Source organism: Aythya marila (assembly GCF_965140915.1).
Source record: "Aythya marila genome assembly, chromosome: 13".
Lineage (NCBI taxonomy): Eukaryota > Metazoa > Chordata > Aves > Anseriformes > Anatidae > Aythya > Aythya marila.
The window spans coordinates 4,553,641-4,574,611 of NC_139054.1; the positions used below are offsets into that span (position 1 = coordinate 4,553,641).

The 20,971-nt window shown below is 34.4% G+C and overlaps 1 protein-coding gene across 4 annotated transcripts in view; it reads left to right on the forward strand.

The window, feature by feature from the left end:
* The window catches only part of PCDH11X (protocadherin 11 X-linked), a 472,078-nt gene that overhangs the window by 70,792 nt on the left and 380,315 nt on the right, over nt 1-20,971 (forward strand). For 3 of the 4 annotated variants that reach the window (XM_082771004.1, XM_082771006.1, XM_082771005.1), the window contains exon 4: nt 633-3,119. In XM_082771004.1, coding sequence (XP_082627130.1) covers nt 633-3,119 — 2,487 coding nt within the window. Of the gene's footprint in view, nt 1-632; nt 3,120-9,510; nt 10,492-20,971 lie in introns of those variants that run through there. The other variant, XM_082771007.1, reaches the window with a different exon arrangement.

Sequence of the window (20,971 nt, forward strand, 5' to 3'; positions counted from 1 at the left end):
GACTAAATTGTATAGTGAGCCCCTCTTCGGTGATGTGGGTGGTGGTTTTTGCTTTTTTGTTTTGCATGCTAGGGATTTCAGATCATGTCCAGTGTTGTTCCATGAACTGTGAAATAGTCCCTTTATCTTTGTTGTTTTCCTTGAAATTGAGGATTGGATTAGATCATCCAGTGTATGCATACTACTTTGCCTTTGGACATGGTTGAACTTTGGCTACATTTGTCTTCTTAACACTCACTGGTACGGTACAGAAAGCAAATTACATCTGTCCAAGAATTCTAATTTTTTTTTATTTTTATTTTTCTGTAGAAAGAGAGCAATTGGTTTAAAAAAGAAACAAAGACAACAACAAAAAGCAATTTATTGTGTCCCCCTGCCCCCAAAACAATCAAACACAAAACCCCTGTTATTCTAAATTGGTTTCTTCACGTGTTTGCTCTGAAGCTTTCTTAAGGCTCCTGGTCTTAAAGCATAAATGGATATTGCAAACTAGCAGTGCATACACAAATGTGTATTCCTGTATACCTCTACCCCCCATATCTGTGTTTCATGACAATTTCGAAACATTAATGAGATTATTCTCCGCTTAATTATACTATTGTGCTAAAGTATATTCTTTCTGTGTCTTGTAGGGTCAAAATGTGTTTGGTCTTGATATAATTGAGACACCTGAGGGAGATAAGTGGCCTCAACTGATTGTCCAGCAGATCCTGGATAGGGAGCAGAAGGATACCTATGTGATGAAAATTAAAGTTGAAGATGGTGGAAGCCCTCCAAGATCTAGCACCGCCATCCTGCAAGTCACAGTGACTGATGTGAATGATAATCGCCCAGTCTTCAAAGAAAATGACATTGAAGTTAGTATTCCAGAAAATGCTCCAGTAGGCACCTCTGTTTCTCAGCTCCATGCCACTGATGCAGACCTGGGCTCAAATGCACAAATTCACTTCTATTTCAGCAATCAGATCTCCAGTTTGGCCAAAAGGCTGTTTGCCATTGATAATGCCACTGGTCTTATCACCATAAGAGAACCACTAGACAGAGAGGAATCTCCTGTACACAAATTAACCATTTTGGCAAGCGATGGCAGTTCAACTCCATCAAGAGCAACAGTGACTGTTAATGTCACAGATATTAATGACAATGTCCCATCAATAGACACAAGATACATCATCAATCCAGTGAATGGGACGGTGCTTTTGTCTGAGAAAGCTCCACTTAATACCAAAATTGCATTGATAACAGTAATGGACAAAGATGCTGATCTGAATGGAAAGGTTACTTGTTTTACAGATCATGATGTCCCTTTTAGGCTGAAGCCAGTGTTTGATAATCAGTTTCTTCTGGAAACAGCCACATTTCTAGATTATGAAGCAACACGGGAATATGCTATTAAAATAGTGGCTTCAGATTCAGGGAAACCTCCCTTAAACCAGTCTGCAATGCTCCTGATCAAAATTAAAGATGAAAATGACAATGCCCCAGTTTTTACACAGCCTATTATAGGTCTTTCCATCCCTGAAAACAATGCTCCAGGTACTCAGCTAACCAAGATAAGTGCTACAGATGCTGACAGTGGGCGCAATGCTGAGATCAGCTATATTCTGGGTTCTGATGCACCCCCCATTTTCAACCTTGACCGCCGTACAGGCATTCTGACAGCAGTAAGAAAGTTGGACAGAGAAAAGCAAGACAGGTACTCCTTCACTGTATTGGCTAAGGATAATGGGATGCCACCCTTGCAGACCAATGCTACTGTGACAGTGTCAGTCCTGGACCAGAATGATAACAGCCCTGCTTTCACACATAATGAATATAATTTCTATGTGCCAGAAAACTTACCCATGTATGGCACAGTAGGGCTTATCACAGTAACAGATGCTGACTCTGGAGAAAATGCTGCGGTCACTCTCTCTATATTAAATGGTAGAGATAATTTCATTATAGATCCACTTACTGGTGTAATAAGGCCTAACATTACCTTTGATAGGGAACAGCAGGGGTCATACACTTTTCAGGTAAAAGCTGTGGATGGAGGAAGACTGCAGCGTTCCTCAACTGCGAAAGTGACCATCAATGTTGTTGATGTAAATGACAACAGGCCTGTTTTTGTTATTCCTTCTTCTAATTATTCATATGAGTTGGTTCCAACATCATCCAGTCCAGGGTCTGTAGTTACTAAAGTCTTTGCAGTTGACAATGACACAGGCATGAATGCAGAGCTCCGTTACAGCATCATAGGTGGGAACTCTAGGGGCTTGTTTACAATTGACCAACTAACAGGCAATATTACTTTGAAAGAGAAGGTAATTACATCAGATCATGGCTTGCACAGACTGGTGATAAAAGTCAATGACCTAGGACAGCCGGAGTCTCTTTATACTATAGCTCTTGTGCATTTGTTTGTGAATGAGACAGTCACCAATAGTTCCTATGTACAAGAGCTAGTGCGCAGGAATATGGAAACTCCAGTTGGCCAAAACATTGGGGATGGTGAGATAACCCCACAAACCAACGATTATGTCAAGATCATAATTGCAATTATTGCAGGAACAATGACAGTTATTCTGGTAATTTTTGTTACTGCTTTAGTACGGTGCCGCCAGACGCCCAGGCACAAAGTTGTCCAAAAAAACAAGCAGAGTGGTGAATGGGTTTCCCCAAACCAAGAGAATAGGCAGATCAAGAAGAAGAAGAAGAAGAAGAAGCGCTCTCCAAAAAGTCTCCTCCTCAACTTTGTGACTATTGAAGAATCTAAGCCTGATGATCCTGGCCATGAGCACATAAATGGCACTTTAGACATTCCTGTAGAGCTAGAAGAACAGACTATGGGAAAATATAACTGGGCCACCACACCAACTACATTTAAACCTGATAGCCCAGATTTGGCAAAGCACTACAAGTCTGCTTCTCCACAGCCTACCTTTCAAATTAAACCTGAGACTCCTGTACCCCCCAAGAAGCACCACGTCATTCAGGAACTTCCTCTAGATAACACCTTTGTGGTGGGCTGTGACTCACTCTCCAAGTGCTCATCAAGCAGCTCGGACCCTTACAGTGTTTCCGAATGCAGCTGTCAAGGAGGCTTCAAGACCCCAGGCCCCATTCACACCAGACAGGTAATGGAAATTTTAAGGTTCTCTCTTTCTCCTTCACTTCTTAACTTTTCCATTCATACAGCTCTACCTCTAAGCACTGCATAATAACATTCTCTGCAAGGATTAAAAGTTTGAAAGGTCGTGTTTGATCCAGGCATTGAAATGTAAACAATTTGAGATCCATCAGTGTTAACAGGAAATAATTAAAGTGATTAATGGCTGTAAGGAAATGGAGCAGTGAATTATTTCACTGGTGGGTATTCCTGACTGCAGATGGCAGTATGGCACTTCCTGCATTACTACAGTACATCATGCAGCTCTGTGAGACAGAGGGGTTATGATACTGTCCTCTGTAGTATTGTATGCTCAAGAATTGAAGTAATCTAGGCCAGGTGGAAAGCAATAAAGCTTTACAGGATCTGATAAGTGGTTCTTAATATTGATGGAGTCTGAAATTGCAGCCTTCGTTTGGGCACAGCTTTACTTCAAGGTCCCTCAAAAGCAGGCAAGGATTTTCCTCTGAGAGCTTCAGTGCCCTTTTCAGACTAGAAAAGTACTGGTCTACTTAAATCTGGTAGAATCAGTCAACAGGCAAAGCTGGGGGAAAATTAGACGCATCAGTGTAATTCCTTTTTGCTGTTATGCTTGATAAACCAGATACTAGCTTCTCAGAAATTAAGTACAGCATATGAAATGTCTAAAGACTCCTTAATTTAAAATTAAATTAAAATGAGGACCTACAAGACACTATAGAAGGGCTGTAAGTCACTGGAAATTGAATTTAATTTCTATCCATGTTCTGAAAAAAAAAAAAAAAATTAATAATTAAACTTTGCTGTTTGTTTGCTTCTTTTTCTTCATGAATATCACAGAGTATTCAATGAAAATAGTTTTGTAGTCAAGTTTTAATTACTGAAGGAATCAATCATTAGAGAAATCAATCATTAAAGAAACAATATTTCAAAAGAGTTTGTTATATCATTGATAATATATTTTAATATTATTGTTTGAGAACATATCCTCAGCATGTCCAAGTAGTCTGCTAGACTTTTTGCTCCAGTTGAGGTTTTGAATTTTCTTCTGTGGGCTTTCTTTTATTATCACTACAGTGATACCAGAATGTTCCTAAAAGAAACTCTTTATGCACACTATGAATCATATTATTAAAAATTACAGGATGGGTTGGTTATTTTATTTTATTCCCCTTGAGCACACAGTTTTGTATGCTAGCTCATATTGCTGTATGCTCTAAAACCTTCATCTTTTGCTGAGTTGCATTAACTGATAAATTGAGGAAACATACTAGAATTTCTTAATTCTAAGACAGCAGTGGAAAATGCGTAGCTTTTGAGATTTGAGTATTTTGTATTAAAGGTATTTGAATGTGTTAATTTCAGTTGTGTGTTAGAAAAGCCTTTTCCTAATTTATTCATCTTGTTGAACTCTCATAACTCCAAGGAGGGTGGTGCTGTTTTCAGCACCTCTGGAGGCCTGATCCAAGTGATTTTTCAATTGAGAACAGGGACTCCAGTACAGCTCCTCTGAGCCAAAAAGGTTCTTCCATTGTCTGCTCAAAAACACTTTGTAATGCAGTAATTCTGCTAACAAAAAAGGTAAACTCATGACACTCTAGGTTTTTACTAACCTACTTCTTCCATTTTCAGGCGCTTTTAAAGTAGAATGGAAAGCAATTCTCTTCTGCAGAAGCTGGTTGGGAAAAAGCGTTTTCTTTTATCTGTACCTTAAAGGTCAATGACAGGCGTTTCCTGTCGGGGAGAGCAGGATAGAAGTGTTTGCTTTGCAATGCTCATTACCTGACAGTAGCTTATCTTTATATAGCTGTACCTGAAAATATATATGTGTGTTATATATAATATAATATATAGGTATGATGCTCAGAATATACCATATTGATTTTGTTAAATCTACAGTTATCCTTCTTTTAGGTTTAATTTTCAATATGAAAGTGACCACATTGCTGGAGAAATGATAACTACTCTCTGACAATGGCCCTTTATGCTAGCTAGTAAACAACATTCACCATTAAACACATTAATTGATATTGTATTACTTATTTAAATATAATACAAATAATACATTTATTTACATAAATTAGGCAAGAGAGGCCATTTCAGTTAAATCCTTTGTGTTGGACTTTGATAACAATAACAGAATTGTGTTTCATGATAAGTGAGAACAAGTATATTTCTTTAACCTCAGTGGATTTTTTTAAAAGTCACTCTTATTCCTAACTTGTTTTTGTATGTTGTGGTCTGTGTAGTTTTATCTGCTGTGGAGCTATAGAAGGTGACTCAGGACAGACTAACTTAAGAGTTGTCGCTGCCAGCTAGTAAAGAAATTAAACAAACAAAAGTAATCTTCTACCACAATACATCAGATGTCATGCTGCCCTCCATCCTCCATCCTTGGAGATTACCAGGATGTTTGTGGTTAATGATGCATTTATGTTATGCACTCTCTGAATTTGCAAAAAAATGTAGGACAGCCAGGAGAATTGAATATAATAAGTTCAGTTAAAAAGGCAGATGTGCTAGTTTGAGAAATGAAAATCAGAAAGATGTTTAATGTGAGAAAAAATTTTACTTTAACAATTACTGTGATGCTTTTACAAGCTTTTACAAGCCAGAAGCTCCCTGAAGGAGGAGACTAAAGAAGATTACACTCACTGTGAAGATATTTGTTTTCATTTTCTAATGGATGTTGATATTAACAGGCTTCACATCTCAACTGTTCTTAGCTTTGTCCATGCAATGCAAGCCTAAATTTCAACTCAGATACTTGAAAAACTGAGTTAATGATAAAAAAAATATGTTTTTTTGTTTTGTTTTGTTTTATAAGCTCTAAATTCTGTGCATGTCTGAATGGTTTGATGATTTGGGTCACTAAAAAAAGGCAATTATTTCTTTACTGTTAAATTTGTTGAAGTGATCTCTGAAATGACAGAAAATCATAACGATTGTACTCAAAAAACATACAAGAGAAGATGAAAAGGTTTTATACAGAAAAAAAAAAATCTCTTCAGTGGCCATGTGGGCAAATAAACATGGGAATAGCAACAGCTGAAAGTTTTATGGGGAAGGAATCAGAGACTCCTGAAGCAGCTGAGGACACATTGGATCATCGACTACAAGGAGCTCAAGAGAAAAAATGTGTGGTGCTAATGGTAATACGAGGAAGAAGAGAGAAAAAGCTTCTCTGTGTATTTGTGTGTGAGGAAGGCCAATGGAAAGAGATATTAGTATTATTTTAGTCACACAGTAGGAATTAATGAATACTAGTGACAGTGAATTGGAACCTTCAGAATAGCATGCTTTCTTGTGGGATGCTGTATGTAGATGTAATTGTATTAAAGAAACTTTACCATGCGATACATTGTGAAGGGGCTTCTTGTTCATTATATGTTTTTTCAAAGTAGGATATATACCTTGTAAAATTGAGCTAACTTTCAGTATCATCAGGTTGTCATTGTTTCAGTAGTCATCAACCTCTTAGCAGAATGTATTTGTTTGGTAGAAAAACATACAGCACGTGTACAGTTTATCTGTCCGCAAGCTTTGTAAAAGCTCAATTGCTTTTGACATTTACCTTTGTGAGAGCAGACTCTATGAACTATCACATACTGTCACAAATCTTTTTTTTTTAATTTGCATTGGAATGATGAAAAGAAAGGACAGGTTTTTTCAGTCTAGTTTTCCTGCAGTATGAAACAATTTTTTAATCTGAAAGTTTTGCTCAGGTACTTTCAACATTCAGACAATTCAAATGCCTGTCTTGGTAGGCATCAACCTGTCTAATCAAAGCATGCGTAATTATGCTATACAGTGTTAACTCTGGCAGCTGGGTTCTAAGAAACTAGGGCCACAATGTTTCATTAACATTTCCAATGCATCCTCCTCCTTCATGTCTCCTTTTAATTAATGTGATTCCCAACATTCATTCATTTGAAAATAATATAATGCATATTATCGGAACAGAAAAAATCTCATAAAGTAATCATCTGCTCACTGAAGAAGGGTTCTGTGGCCTTTTTTTTGTCATCTTAAACTTTGACTCCAGGAAAAGATTTATTTGACCTTCTGTTAATGAAGAAGCTTGACTGGTCATGAAGGCAGCAGTGGCACAACTTGGTTCGGTTTCAGTCCACCTCTCCAACTGGTAGAGCTGTAATATATCATCACGCTCTGAATCTATTATTTTGTACTTAGTGCTTCTGCCTGCTTTGCAGTGGACTGTGGTCTGTATGTTAACATCTCCACTGCTAGCACGCTATACCATCTTTGGAAGGTTGTTAAGAGAGTGAACAGGCATGCAGATTGATTTTTCTCATATTTAACGCTGTAAATCATCATTAATTGATTTTATTTGGTAGGATTCTGCATGTGTGAATGTACCCATATGTATGAATGAAAATTTCAAATGACACAGTGATTTCTGCTGAACTTGTTTGCTGGAAATTTAACTGGAGATAGAAATTCTATTTCTTTTAAAACTCTAAATGGAAAGTAGACCTCATTTAAAATACATTGCCTTCTGGGGGCCTACTGTCTCACTAGCAACTGCTTAGACATGCTTATAGTTATAGTATATTTGATCTTCTGGTTCTGCTTTGAAATGTGGTGAAATGTCATTACAGTTTTCCACTTGTTGTGAGAGCAGTGTGCTTAGAATGTGAGTGAAAAGAATAATGCACTTTTCCCAAAACAAACAGCTCTGAAAGCTCACCTGATATGTAAATCCTGATATGTAAATAAGTGAGTTTAATCTACTACTCTGTAATTGTCAATAGGCAGTGCTGATGTGTCTGATATTTGAAAGGTGTATAGGTAACACCAGCGTTTTGCATTGACAGATGTGGAGTAAGTTACGCTCCAGGAACATTTTCTTCTAAGCATCAGACAAGTTTGTTGGCATAAGCCCTTCCCAGAAGCTGTTTCAAAAGTGACCACTATGATTCTGACTATTCTTGTCATTTTCTCTTAACTTTCTGGCTGCTAATTTTTCTGGTAATTCTGATACTCTTCAGAAAGAAATGGAATTCACATCCAGAGAAAAAAGATTTCACTGAAGAATAAGTGACATTTGCTGTCTCTTAAGTTAGTGAGCAGTGACTTAAATGTGCAGTACTACTGAAGCAAAATTGGTCAAGGAAATTTTTTCTTCTGTGGAACAATTTGACAATTTTTACTTTTTTTTTTTTAATATGTGTTTTTCTCTGAAAACACAAGGGAAAGGATATCTGAAAATGGTCCCTATTGCCTCTTAATAGAAAATAAAAACTGAGCAAAAATGGAAAGAAAACAAAAAAGAAATTAATGTTCTCTTTGAGCAAAAAGTGAATATGACACTTTGAATATGACACTTAAGTAGAAAATTACTTGGAAGAGAAGAAAGGCTTTTTTTTCCCCCAGTAGAAGCTATATATACGGAAGTTGTTAGACAAAGTTCCAGCATTACCAACCAGGCGATTGTTTGGCAAGCTAGAATGCTGCTCCACTCCCTCTCCAGTAACAACTTGCCTTGGACTAGTAGCAGTATAAATATGTATGATTTTTCCTGAACTTTAAGCACATTTCACCTTCATGTTTCCAAGGCTGAGCTGAAGCATTTCCTCTTTTAGTGACCCAAGCTTTTATTTTATTTATTTATTTGTTTATTTTTTAAATGACCTATAGCTACCAACCATTGTCAACAATGAAGTCTGATTTAACTTCAGTTTAATTTTCACACTTCTTTCTTTTCCTATTTTCTCCCAGAAGGTGTTGCATTCAATGATCTGCACTTGATAGCAATTTCCTGACCAGTGAGTGACTAGTGTCTTGTTGACTGTGTTATTGGTAGTGTTTTCTTTCCTGAGAGATAATTGATCTGAATGCCTTCATTTCGGTGAATTTTATGGACTTTAACTCTGTTGATGATAAACATGGATTAAAGATGCAAAATAACTCTTCAAATCAAAATATTTTATGCTCTTTTTAGCTCTTAGGGAATATGCTCTTAAATGAAATCTGCTAACACCCTACAGAACATATTCTAGGTTGTGTGATAGACTTCTGATGTATCTGTACGCTTGATACAGCACTCGGGGTTTCAAGCTGATAAAGTGAAAAGTAGTAAGAAACCTAGGGTAATGTATGTTGAAGCCGTTTCTGTGACTCCAGTTTTAGCATTTTTGTTGTGTGTATATAGAAGTGTGCAGATCTTTGTGTGTGTATAAAAACCTGTAAACACACACACACACCCCAGAGTGGTTGGTTACTTAGAAACAAAATAGTTAGGTACTTCTTAAACCATACAGTGATTGACATGGTAGAAGTTTGGAAGGAAACTTTACGATATATGGGGAAAAATATGCAGGAAAGGGCTTTTCTCATGCTGTTTCTCTGTTTGCCAGCTCTGAACGTCATCGCATCTGATGTTATATACTGAAGTCGTACGTGTACACAATGATGTTAAGCCAGCAAACATGAAAACAAGGAAATAGCACGAGAAAGCCCTTGTCCTGTCTCTGATTGCCGAAGAAATTTATCGTCTGATCTCCAGAGGGGTTTGGAAGTGACGATGAACTGTTCAAGCTGCCCTACTGAAAGGTATCAAGGGCAAGAATTTTTTAAAAGGAAAAGACAAAAAAATTTAGTACATTGTGCTATAGTGTTCTATAACTTAGTTTTGCTAAGAAAAAAGTAATGTGACCCATCATTCCTCACAGTTGGCAATTATGATAAATCTACTGTTTTCTAATTTTGCTTGTAATCATCTCCTTGTCCCAGATTTTTTCTTTATTTATTTTAGTTGAAACAATTAGAAGTTTTAATTATATAAGTATATTAAAAGGGAGCAATAAATTTTATTCATGCTTTAAAAAGAGAATGTAAAGTTCTTTATACTCCCTGCATTAAAAAGAAAAGCAAATGAATTGTTGTCATATATAGCACCATTACACATATTAAGAATTAAGTGGTATTTATATCTATTCCATAATATTTTTAATGATAATATTGCTGCTATGGATCATAAATAGAACTGATCAAATCACTGCTTTCTCATTTTATAGGCACAATAGTAGTATTAAAAAAGTACTTTCTGCTTTCTTGACCACCATTTTTTGTAAAAAATGATCACCTTTGAAATAACTCAAAAGTATTCACTTAACTTCCTAAAATAAAATCTAATTTGCATTTTTCCTGCTGAAATCTAGATAATGCATAACAGGTGCTGCACACCTAACAGTTTGAAATACTTTTATTTTAGAAAAAGTCATAAATCCAGTGGCTTACTTTTTAGTGTGATAAAATAGGAAAGAGTATACATTTGTTGGAACCTAGAACTTTTTGCACTGTTAGCCAGCACGTGGGGGAAAAAGAAAAAAAAAGGCTTTTTTTTCTCCTCCAAATTATTTCTCTATATAGTTAACCTCTTTTTTTTTTTTTTTTTTTTTTTTCTCTTTAATTTAAATTTGTTTTGTCATTTAGTATGGCTCATTTAACAAATATAATTTGAGTATCATTGCTTGGTTTGCAGCCTGGTTGCAAGTTCTTGTATATTGCTTCACATTTTAGAAAATAATGCTTAATATGTATCATCTATAATATTTGCATTTCATATGCAATGCAAAATCTCTTAGGAAGCAAAGGAGTATAAAGAACCCTGTTTTCTGCACTTATATGAAGACATGTAATATTAGTTTGCTAGAATAAAATGAATGACACTTTTAACTGGGATGTATACAGTATGTATAACTTTATTTTAAAGGCAAAATTATTAATGATTGATCAATTAGACTACAACATAAAATTACACCTTACTGTATGTTTGATGTAAAGATATTTATAGGGTTGTACTTAATATTCACATTGCCTCAGTTCTTAGACTGCAGAATGTCTACCATGACTGTTGCCTATAGTATCCTCCACATTTGCTATCTGGCTCCTTCAAAAATGTGTATTTGGCTATTTGATCTGTAAAATAAATTCTATTAATACTGAAGTATGTATTGTAATTTAGCATATTGTATTGCATAATTATAGCTATGACTGTTAAAGAAAAATTTTAATTCCTATAATGAGATCATTTTCTTGAGAAGATGTTTATGTATCTGTAAGACAGTTTTGCTGTTTCTAGTTACCATATCCTTGCATCATTTACGCTTCAAATTAAACAACACATTCAGTGGTTAGACATACAGTAATGATATTTATTGACACAATACCACAACTCAGCCAGTTGTTTTGGTTTGAAACATCATTCCGGATATAGTAAGGAGTTTATTCAAGACATATTGTTGAGTGTAACTAAAGATGGGTACTGCCTTTTGCTATTACAGTTTTTTGCTTAGATGCCTCATAGTTGGGTGATGGGAAGCATGTAAAGCTGTTTGTTAAGAGTAATTAACCTTTGGCCTGGTAGAGTTGTTCATTAGGAAGACAGTAGGATTTCATGGACTTCTTTTTCTGCTTTTTCTTTCTTTATTGAATCTTTAGATTTTTGTACTTGTAGTAAATAGGTTTGATATCCTTGATAATAGGTTTGATTTCCTTGATGAGAAAACTCATATATGTAAAATCCATGTTTGATTAAGAAAAGCACCAAATAATTTGAATGCTTCTTTTGTTTTGTTTTATTTGATTTAAGGAATACTGATCTGAGATACTGGACAGGGTTCATCTGCATGCTAGAGGACTGCACGCCCTCTATAAGTGCCTACTTTCTTACACTAAGTATGAAGAGAACCTTTGATAAGTTGTGCTTGCCATTTCTTGAGATGAATGTTAATTGTTCATAAGAAAAATACCTCCTGGGACTCTTTATTTCTTTTGTTTTTAAACTACCTGAAGATGAATCTTTTTTTCCTAGCATTTCACTGGTCAGATCATTATATTCTATAAATAAATAGTTCTAGAATAATCTAGGATGATTTTAAACTTTAGAAAAGATATATATGAAATAAAGGCTCATCAGGTGGTTGGATTATTGATCCAAATCAGTAATCTCTCTTCTGGTTCTCTCATGAGTCAGCACAGCCAACTATAATAACCCTTCAAATGCACTAAGGGAAAAAACAGCAACCTCCTAAAGTGGTTCAGTTTCATGTGTTTCTCTGTTTCCATTTCTGGTTTCTTACATCTAAATATCACTTTCTACAAAGTGATTCTTTTACAGACTGGAGTAAGACTAGTTCAGAGAGCTCATTTCCTTCTGATGATTAAATGCATTCATGATAGTCTCATGAAAGGCTAATGTGTACTTAGCAAATGCGTATGTGTGCTGAATATTAATTTATACACTTTTCAAGGAGCTAAAGGATAAATGGAGGCCATTCAAAAAGATTCTATAGTTAGATTTTTATTTTACTTTATTTTTTTTTATTTTTAATGAATATTAGCAGCCTGAGTCAAAGCTAGGCATATGTCAGTGTTAAAAATATTTTTTTTCTCAAATGTTTTCACCTACAGAAATAATCTTTCTGGCGGCATGGAAGTCAGAGTAAATTAAGAACAAGCGTTACTGAGTTGACCACATTTAAAATTGAAAACTATATATTTTCTTTGAAATAGCAAACACACATTCTGTGTTATTTTATTGTGGTTTAGACTGTGATTACTATTATTCACCATAATCTCTGTAAAATTCTTGAGAGATTTATCCTTTTGTTCTCTGCACAATGCCACCCTTGTCACCAGTGCAGAAAGATCTTTGTCTATAGATAGTCCTAGAGTTTGTTTTGGTTAGCTACAGTGCTATGTGTGGCTCAGCAACAAGAATAGCTCTTTATTTGTTGCCAGTTTTACAGTGTAAATTAGTTGCATTGCATTGCAATGCCAGCAGCCAAAGATGGCTCAGATTTGCTGTTCTGCATCCTGTGTCATATTGTCAATGCCTGGATTTCATATGGATGCGTGTCTACCAAAGATCAGTGCCACTCTGTCTCAAACACACCCTGATGTCAAGTGAGTCATTCCAAGGAAAAGCTATGGCACACAATCTGCAGGTTGCTTGAAAGCTGCCTATCATATCAGAAAATATATTGGACTTTTTATTATTATTATTATTATTATTTTAAATTGGGCTAAACCACCATAGGAGGATATCTCTATATCCTTCCGAATTTCTTTGAATAGAGCACTGCTAAAGGGCAGAAGGGCAATAGGGTGCTGTGAAAAGCAAAGCATGTTTGTGGTGTAAATAACTTTTTTTAAACATAAACTGTAATGTTGTTTTTGTTGTTGTTATTACACATGTTGTTATTACACATTTTCAATGATTTCCTAGTCTACCATACTACAAATATTTATGGCATACCCTGGTGTTAAGTATTATTTGTAAAATCTTTTTAACAAATCTTTTTTAGTATATATTTTTGCTTTCATATTGAACTACCAAGCACTGTTCCTTTTATGTCTTATTTATCTATTTCTAAAATAAATTCTGTTTAAAGATTATATTTATATATGTTTTGGAGAAGCACTGTTTTTAAATACACTTTTGGTCTCTTTGATCAGTGCATGCACACTGTCAAATCTATACATATGCCAATATTTTTTACAGTGATTGGAGTCTATAATTATTAAATTAAATTTACTACACGGAGATTACTAGTAAGCATATTCCTTAGCAGCATGTACTTTTTATTGTCATTTTCTTCAAAGAATGTGGTCTAAGCAGGACTTTCCAAGAGTCACACATCCTCTAGCAATGTTTACATGTATGTGTGTGTTTATATAGTTTGTATAGATATATATAGTCTATATATCTGTGTATGTGTATATTTTCTGTGCATGTGTATATAAAAAGAGCATGAAGGTGTATGTACACACACATATATCTCATATTCAATTAGCACAGGTAACAGGTAGCATATTTTACATAGAATAGAACTGTAGCTATATGTGTATCTCAATACCCAATATATGTCTTTCGCTATGAAGGATAGCCAAGCACTACGGTTTTGCTTTACACATTCCTTTGAGGTTTATCTTCTCTTTTGAGAACATTCTGTGTTCTGTATTAGAAAGTGACTCTTGATAACTTGGAGGTTAGGATACAATATGATAAATATAGTTTATATTTCTGTTCTCCGAATATTTCACTTTTCAGTTCTGATTCCATTACTGAGGGCTGGAAAATATTCCCTATTCTAAAATATTTTTTTTTCTTGTTGTACAGGTACTCTCTTAAATCTCACCACTGAAAATGTCATGAAAATGATGTTTCTCTATGTCCTTCAAATTGTGAGCCCCTGCAGATTTCATAAATAAACAAATGTAAATCGAATCCAGTTATTTAAGTTCATTTAGATGGATATTAAATAATAATATTATCAGGAGTTTTTCAGGGGTATAACTGACTTCTGCAGTCCTTTACACAAGGACTTTTTTTTTTCATATTTAGCATATTTTTCTTTTTTAGGGAAGGAGTTCATAAAAGCTCAAACAGCTTATTTACAGTAAAAGCTAAATTTGATATCAAATGTTTGAGGTTTGAGTTCCCACCACTGAATAGCAGCTAAGAATTATCAGCTAAATTCCAGTCCTTTTTCTCAGTATATTTTTCATCCTTTTTCTCCTGAGAGATATCCATGGCAATTAGATGGATGAACTGAGTTCATCTTATGTTCTCTGTTTACTGCTGGGCTGTGATGTTATTTGTCTTCCTTTGTGATCTGATCAGCAGAGTTTGACATGAAATTTGAATCTAAGACCTTTCCTCAAAAGAATTTCTTCTTTTTCATTGTCTGGCAGTTCAAAAACTTCCCTTTCATCCTGTACATAAATTACAAATAAATTGTAGACATATAGGCCCCTTGACACTAATATGGATCTGAAAGACTCCACTAACAGACCCTCCTTCACAAAAATATTTTTTCTAGATCCTTATCTAAACCGATCCTTTCTTCCTTTCTCCTCTGCCCACCCCATCTCCCCCACCCCAAGAAAAAAACAGATGACAAATTCGTCTCTCATCCAGACACTAGTGCACATGTATTTCAGACAAGCAAATGACCCACAGACAAATGTACTTCACAGGTGAAGGACATTTGTAATCTCCTTTCCTTTGAACTTTTAAAATATTTGAATAATTGGAAGACATGTGTTTTCCTAAATATTTCCACTACTTGGATGTACTTCATGGAGAGAAACAATTCAGGGAAAGAAATAAATCTCTTATTCTAAACATGTAGTGAGTATCACAAACTCTTTAACTGATATTTTTGTATTAAATAACACATTAAATACAAAATACCAGTTACATATTTTCTGGCATAAATGAAACTTAATGTCTTCTTACAAGGTAAGAATAAATCTGAATGCTTTGTTAATTCTTGATCATTATGTATGGTATGGTATACCAAAAATTCTGTCTTTGGTCAAGTTATACTAGAATATTTGGCTTGAATTTAAGAAGACATTTTGGCTTACATACATGTGATACGTTGGTTTTATTTTTGGGGGGAGTGAACACAAATTGTTCTGAATTTTCGACTCAATTTGTTGATAAGTTGATTTGTACAATCTTAATGCTAAGAAACATGAGAGCATCGTGAAATATTTGAGAGAAATGAACAGACTACAATAATAATATTTATTCTTGCACCCAGCTAAATGAAGAATACTTTTGCCTCAGCTATTTAATGCTATATATCTTTCAATACTGTCTGTCAACCAAAGGTGGCAGGGTCTTCCATGGACAAGGTCATGATCACATTCAGGACCTAGGCAGTGTTAGAATAGAAAGGGAAAAGAAAAAAAAAATCAATAAATAAAAGATCCTGCTAGTGTATATTTTTCCTTGAGGTAAGATAGCTCTACCAGTATCTGAAGTTCTGCATTGGAGAACTTTGCAGATGTAGCTTTGAGTTGCATTCTGCCACATTCAGACATTCTTTCTTAATTGGGTTAATGTGTTTTATTATTATAAATAAAAGAAGCAGAATGTTGCCTTCTACCTAATAATGTATGTGAATGTATGGATGTGTGTTCACATGTGATTTTAAAGCTTGACTGCTATCAGGCTTACCTGGTGATTTTAAGGTAAGATGTCTAAATTGTATTATTTGACTGATTTTTATTGACTGTTAGAAATTTTGTTTCCCTACCTTGGGAAGTTAATGTTGAAGTGAAAGTGAAAAAGAAATGCAACTTAGACTTTTAAAGTGTATGGTACAGTTTGCTTTTTTAACTGGATAAAACTACTTAATTGTTAAGGATATTACAGTTTGCCGCATGATTTACCTTTTTGCCATTTTTAAACTTACCTGAGGTAAGCGTATGAAAATGATAGTTAATATATAACAGTAAAATGTCTTCTATCTTTGTCACATTTTATTTCTTTAAATAGGTTTGAAATTAAAAAGGTACTCTTAACCAGTTATTGTATTCCTCTCAAGAGGGGAACAAAACATTGCTTTTTGCTCTCAAGCTTAGCAGAAAGGAGGCAGTGACTTCTGCAGCCTGCTGAGGTTTTGGTTGCTGTTGATTTCAGTCAGCATCCAGAACTGGTGCAATTTATAGAACAAATGTCTCTTCCAATTCATGTTAAACTCAGGACTCAGTAAGAGCTGCAGCTGAGAGAGTTGCTGCCATTTGTAAAGGTATGTCTGATACTGTTATTATCAGCAGCAATCAGCATTGTTGTATTCACTGTCTTACAGTTCATGCAGAGTCATCTAGATCTTTTTAGAATTCAGTGGGAACAATGGTTATACCAGAAATCCTACAAAAAAATCCTGTTCTCCTCCCTCAAGCTACTCCTCGCTAAGCTACTCTACCAAATACAAATATCTAATAGTTCTCAAAGGTATGTCCAATAAGACACATTGAACTAAGGTAATTGTATGTGGATCTTTATTCTTCATGCTAAGTATTTACCGTTTAACTCTTACTTTATTCATTATAGGGCTGTAGAAGCTTAAATGCAGACATATGCACAAAAAGAGATATTTTCTAATACTTTCGCATACATGGTTTCTCTATCAGAAGCTATTCTAAGATATTTCTTGCATTTTAGTAGCCTGTCTGAATGCATTTTTGAATGGCCTAAAGTATTTTTTTTTTAATTATTATTTTAATCTACCAAAATTATGTCATTAATTCAAAAGCAGGGATGAGCAGATTGGTGTTCTTGAGGGAAAATTGTCAAACCTGCTAATTTCAAATATACTAGGACTGAGGATTCCTTCAAACTTCATGTTAAATCAAAGATAGTAGCTTCTAAGTATGTGACGAATATACTTTCAGAAAGTGGCATTAGTTTTATTATTTATTTTTATTTTATGGCCAAAGTTCTGAAGTAACACATGATCTCTGTTGATTCAATTCCCTTTCTTTGTTGTAATTATTCTAAGGTCACTTCTCTGTATTATTTATTTGACTAGCTTCCTAACTCAAGGTACTTCATATCCCATTCATCAAATATTTTCCTTGCTCTTTCAGGGTTTAAAAGAACATTAGTATTTTTATAGTCTAACACTGAGATTCCTGTTTTCTGCTCTCTATAAAAAGAGTTTCTGCTCTCTATAAAAAGTTACTCCTTACTCACAGTCTAACTTTTGTCTGTAGTTCCACCTTCATCTTCCCTTTTAAATATTGAACCATCTTCAGCTTTCACATCATGCCTTACTAAACTTGTCTTCATCTTTTTCAGTCTTGAGTTTAGTGCATGTAGTATCATGTTGCGTTGTCACACTCTGTCAGTCCATATTAGTACTAATATAGAATCTATGAATATTCACACATATACATTTTAAATCAGTGCTGAAAACCAAGTATATTGGGAATCTGGCTCCTTGTCAAATCATTAGTTTCAAGAAACTACTTTTTCCTGTTCACCTTATTTCTGGGAACCTAATTCCTCCAGGAGAAAAATACTTAGCATGGGAGACTTGAACATTCTCTGACTTTTTTTGGAGCTTTGCCTATCTTGAACCTTAGGCTAGTATAAATTTATCCCAGAGGAACATAGCATCTAGAACTAAATTCCATCTAGTTCTACTAGTGAAAACATTAATAAGTTGACATAGTCAAGAATGTTTTACTCACAAAGTAATAAATCAAACCTTTTCAGAAACTTGTGATGCTTAGATATTAAAAGCAGATAGAAATGACAGAGTAGTCCTATCATTCTGAAAAGCAATTGGTAAAAGAAGACTTAATTGGAGCCAAAAATGTTCTGTTGATATGTTCTGTGTACAAGACACACAATGGCACATTTATATGTGCTCTTTCAGCTACCAAGAATTATTTAATAGTTGCTGTATTTTGGCTTTGAAACAATAAACATGGATAAGACAGCACGTGCTCAGTTGTATAAGGGTTCCAACATCTGTTCTAACAATCCTCTTACAGAAAGTCCTTTTGGAATTGGCAAATGACAACATAAGTTCTGAAATGGATATGAAAATGTTAATGGGGGTTGGGGGGAATTAGAGGGAAATATTTCATTATGTCATTGCCCCCTTTTAACACATTAACTGCTTGAACTGTTTGTTTTTATGATTCCAGATGGTAGCAAGATGCATAAAGAAGAATAAAATGAAATAGAACAAATCAAATGCTTGGCTGCTGTTCAAGAGCAGCTAGGGCTAAGCTTTATTAAATTCACATGAGGATATGATAACTGGAATTTCACAAAATGAACTGCAATAATCTTACTTATGAAGACCATCATTCTTCTTAAGATAGATGGAAGAATATAAAAATTTTGCCACCAAAAAAAACCACACCCCAAACCAAAACCAAAGCCCTTTTGAAGCTTATTTTCAGAGGGCCTTCACTACTTGTGTGAAATCTGTGTGTACCACAAGCCAAAGAAACATGCACAATTCATTCTTATACATCAAAATTCTTAGGATTTGTTCTTTCTCAGCAACAAATTAGAGAATACTGCAAAAGAAGTTAATATGCTCTTCTCTGTGTCATATAAAGTACCTTTAGGGATAAGCATATTTATATTTAAAATGGAAAAATATAAAAAATTAAAATTATATTAGACTATTAGACATACATAAAAAAAATGAAAAAATACAAAGCTGTCTAAAGAAAATATTTTATCTTTTTTTTTTTCAGGATATAATTCATGTTGTTGATGCCTTTTTTGTGACTGTAGATCCTTTTTTATACTTCTGCAGTTGAATTGAAGTCTCTAACTCCATGTTTTTCTGACATTTTTTTGTCACTTATAGAAATAAAGTTGAAGCAAAAATGTGTCTGTTATTTTTCCCTTGTTTCTTTGCATAGGACCTCTAAAATATAAAATGTTTTCCTCAAACATGTTGAAAATTTTTTTCCTGCCAATACTTGCAAGATATATTTTGTTAAATTCTCCATTTGAAAATCATTCAAATTTTATGTCATTCATAAAGTAAATTGCATCCTTGTATCTAAAAGAAAGGAACAAAAAATGTAGAACTCAGGGCTAAGTTATACTGAGCATTCAAATCTGTTAAGTAGCTGTCCAGGGAAAAGCAAGGGAAAGAATAAATCCAAATCTAGTTTTATATTCTCTTTATGTTTGTGAAGTCTGCACAGGGAAAATGCATTCTTAATCACTCTTAGATATGCTGGTAGTGACCATCTACTATGATTACTGATCTACTCAGGGTTTACTCAATTTCATAGTAATAGGTAAAGAAGGTATGTAACTGGTGGCGTAATATATTAAAAACAATCATATGCATTCAAGTCTCGCAAAATCCGGTATTTTATTTATTTATTTATTTTCCCCCAGGTACAGAACATGTTGTTTAGTAGTCCACAATATGTTTTCTCTTTTTCCTGGACACTATACATACATCTGCTAACAGCTGTTCTGCCATTTAAGGGAAAGTATGAAGTAAGTTAGATGTGCTAAGTCAGCACAGTATTTTGTAATGATTTTATACTGGGTACAGGAACAGTGCAAATATATGTTATGTATTTTGGTGCTTTTATGTAACAAAAGTTACCTTTTTATAGGACCTGCATCCTGTAAAGTGATTTTGAGAAGCTTAGACTAGTGGAATCTTTTGATCTTATGTATGTGTTGGAGACTGACTTCCGTGGTTTTCAATCCTGCATTGAAATTACTCAAAATTAGCACTTTGGAATAAATGGCTAGCTTCATTAAAAGAGAGCAGTGAAATATTTTGAATATTATATGAATCTTATGCCCAAAATATAAACTTCCGCTGTAACAGAAACTTTATCTAATAATCAATTGCTTATTACTTTTGAGTGATCTTAGTATTTACTGTACATTACATATGTTCACATGAAAGTTATCTTTTAGAAATACACAAAACCAGAGCATGGTTTGCAATAACATAGGGAAATAGCACAATAATTAGAATTTTTTAACATGTGACACTCACTAAAATTTATCCATTCTGTATCAGGAAAAAAAGTGTTGAAGGAAATGAGAAATCTCTGTAGAAACTGAGGAATCATTGCTTTCCAAAAATTAGTTATAATTAGAGCGGACATCACATAGAATTAAAATTGAAAACAGTAGAAGGCAAGTGCAATTTCAGTATTTTTATGTAGTCCCTTGTAGAGGGAGTTTGGATAGTGCCAAACATGATAATTTTGTTTGGGGGATTGAATAACTTGTTCACTGTTACTCTGTTTGAAAATGAAGTAAAAGACAGAATCTGTCTGCTTGATAAACTGAAGGTATTCATCAAAGCTACAAATGTAAAACTTACTGAAAGCTGCCTTTACTTATTCCTGAAAATAATAGTGTGATTGTCTCTATAAAAATAATGGCCAGAGAAAAATCTGTCATATGTCATAATAGATAGATAACCTTTTCTCTTTTTGAAACCAGCCCAAATAAAACCTCTCTGATTTAATCAGAACTGTTCTTCCTTTTCCTATGTCAAT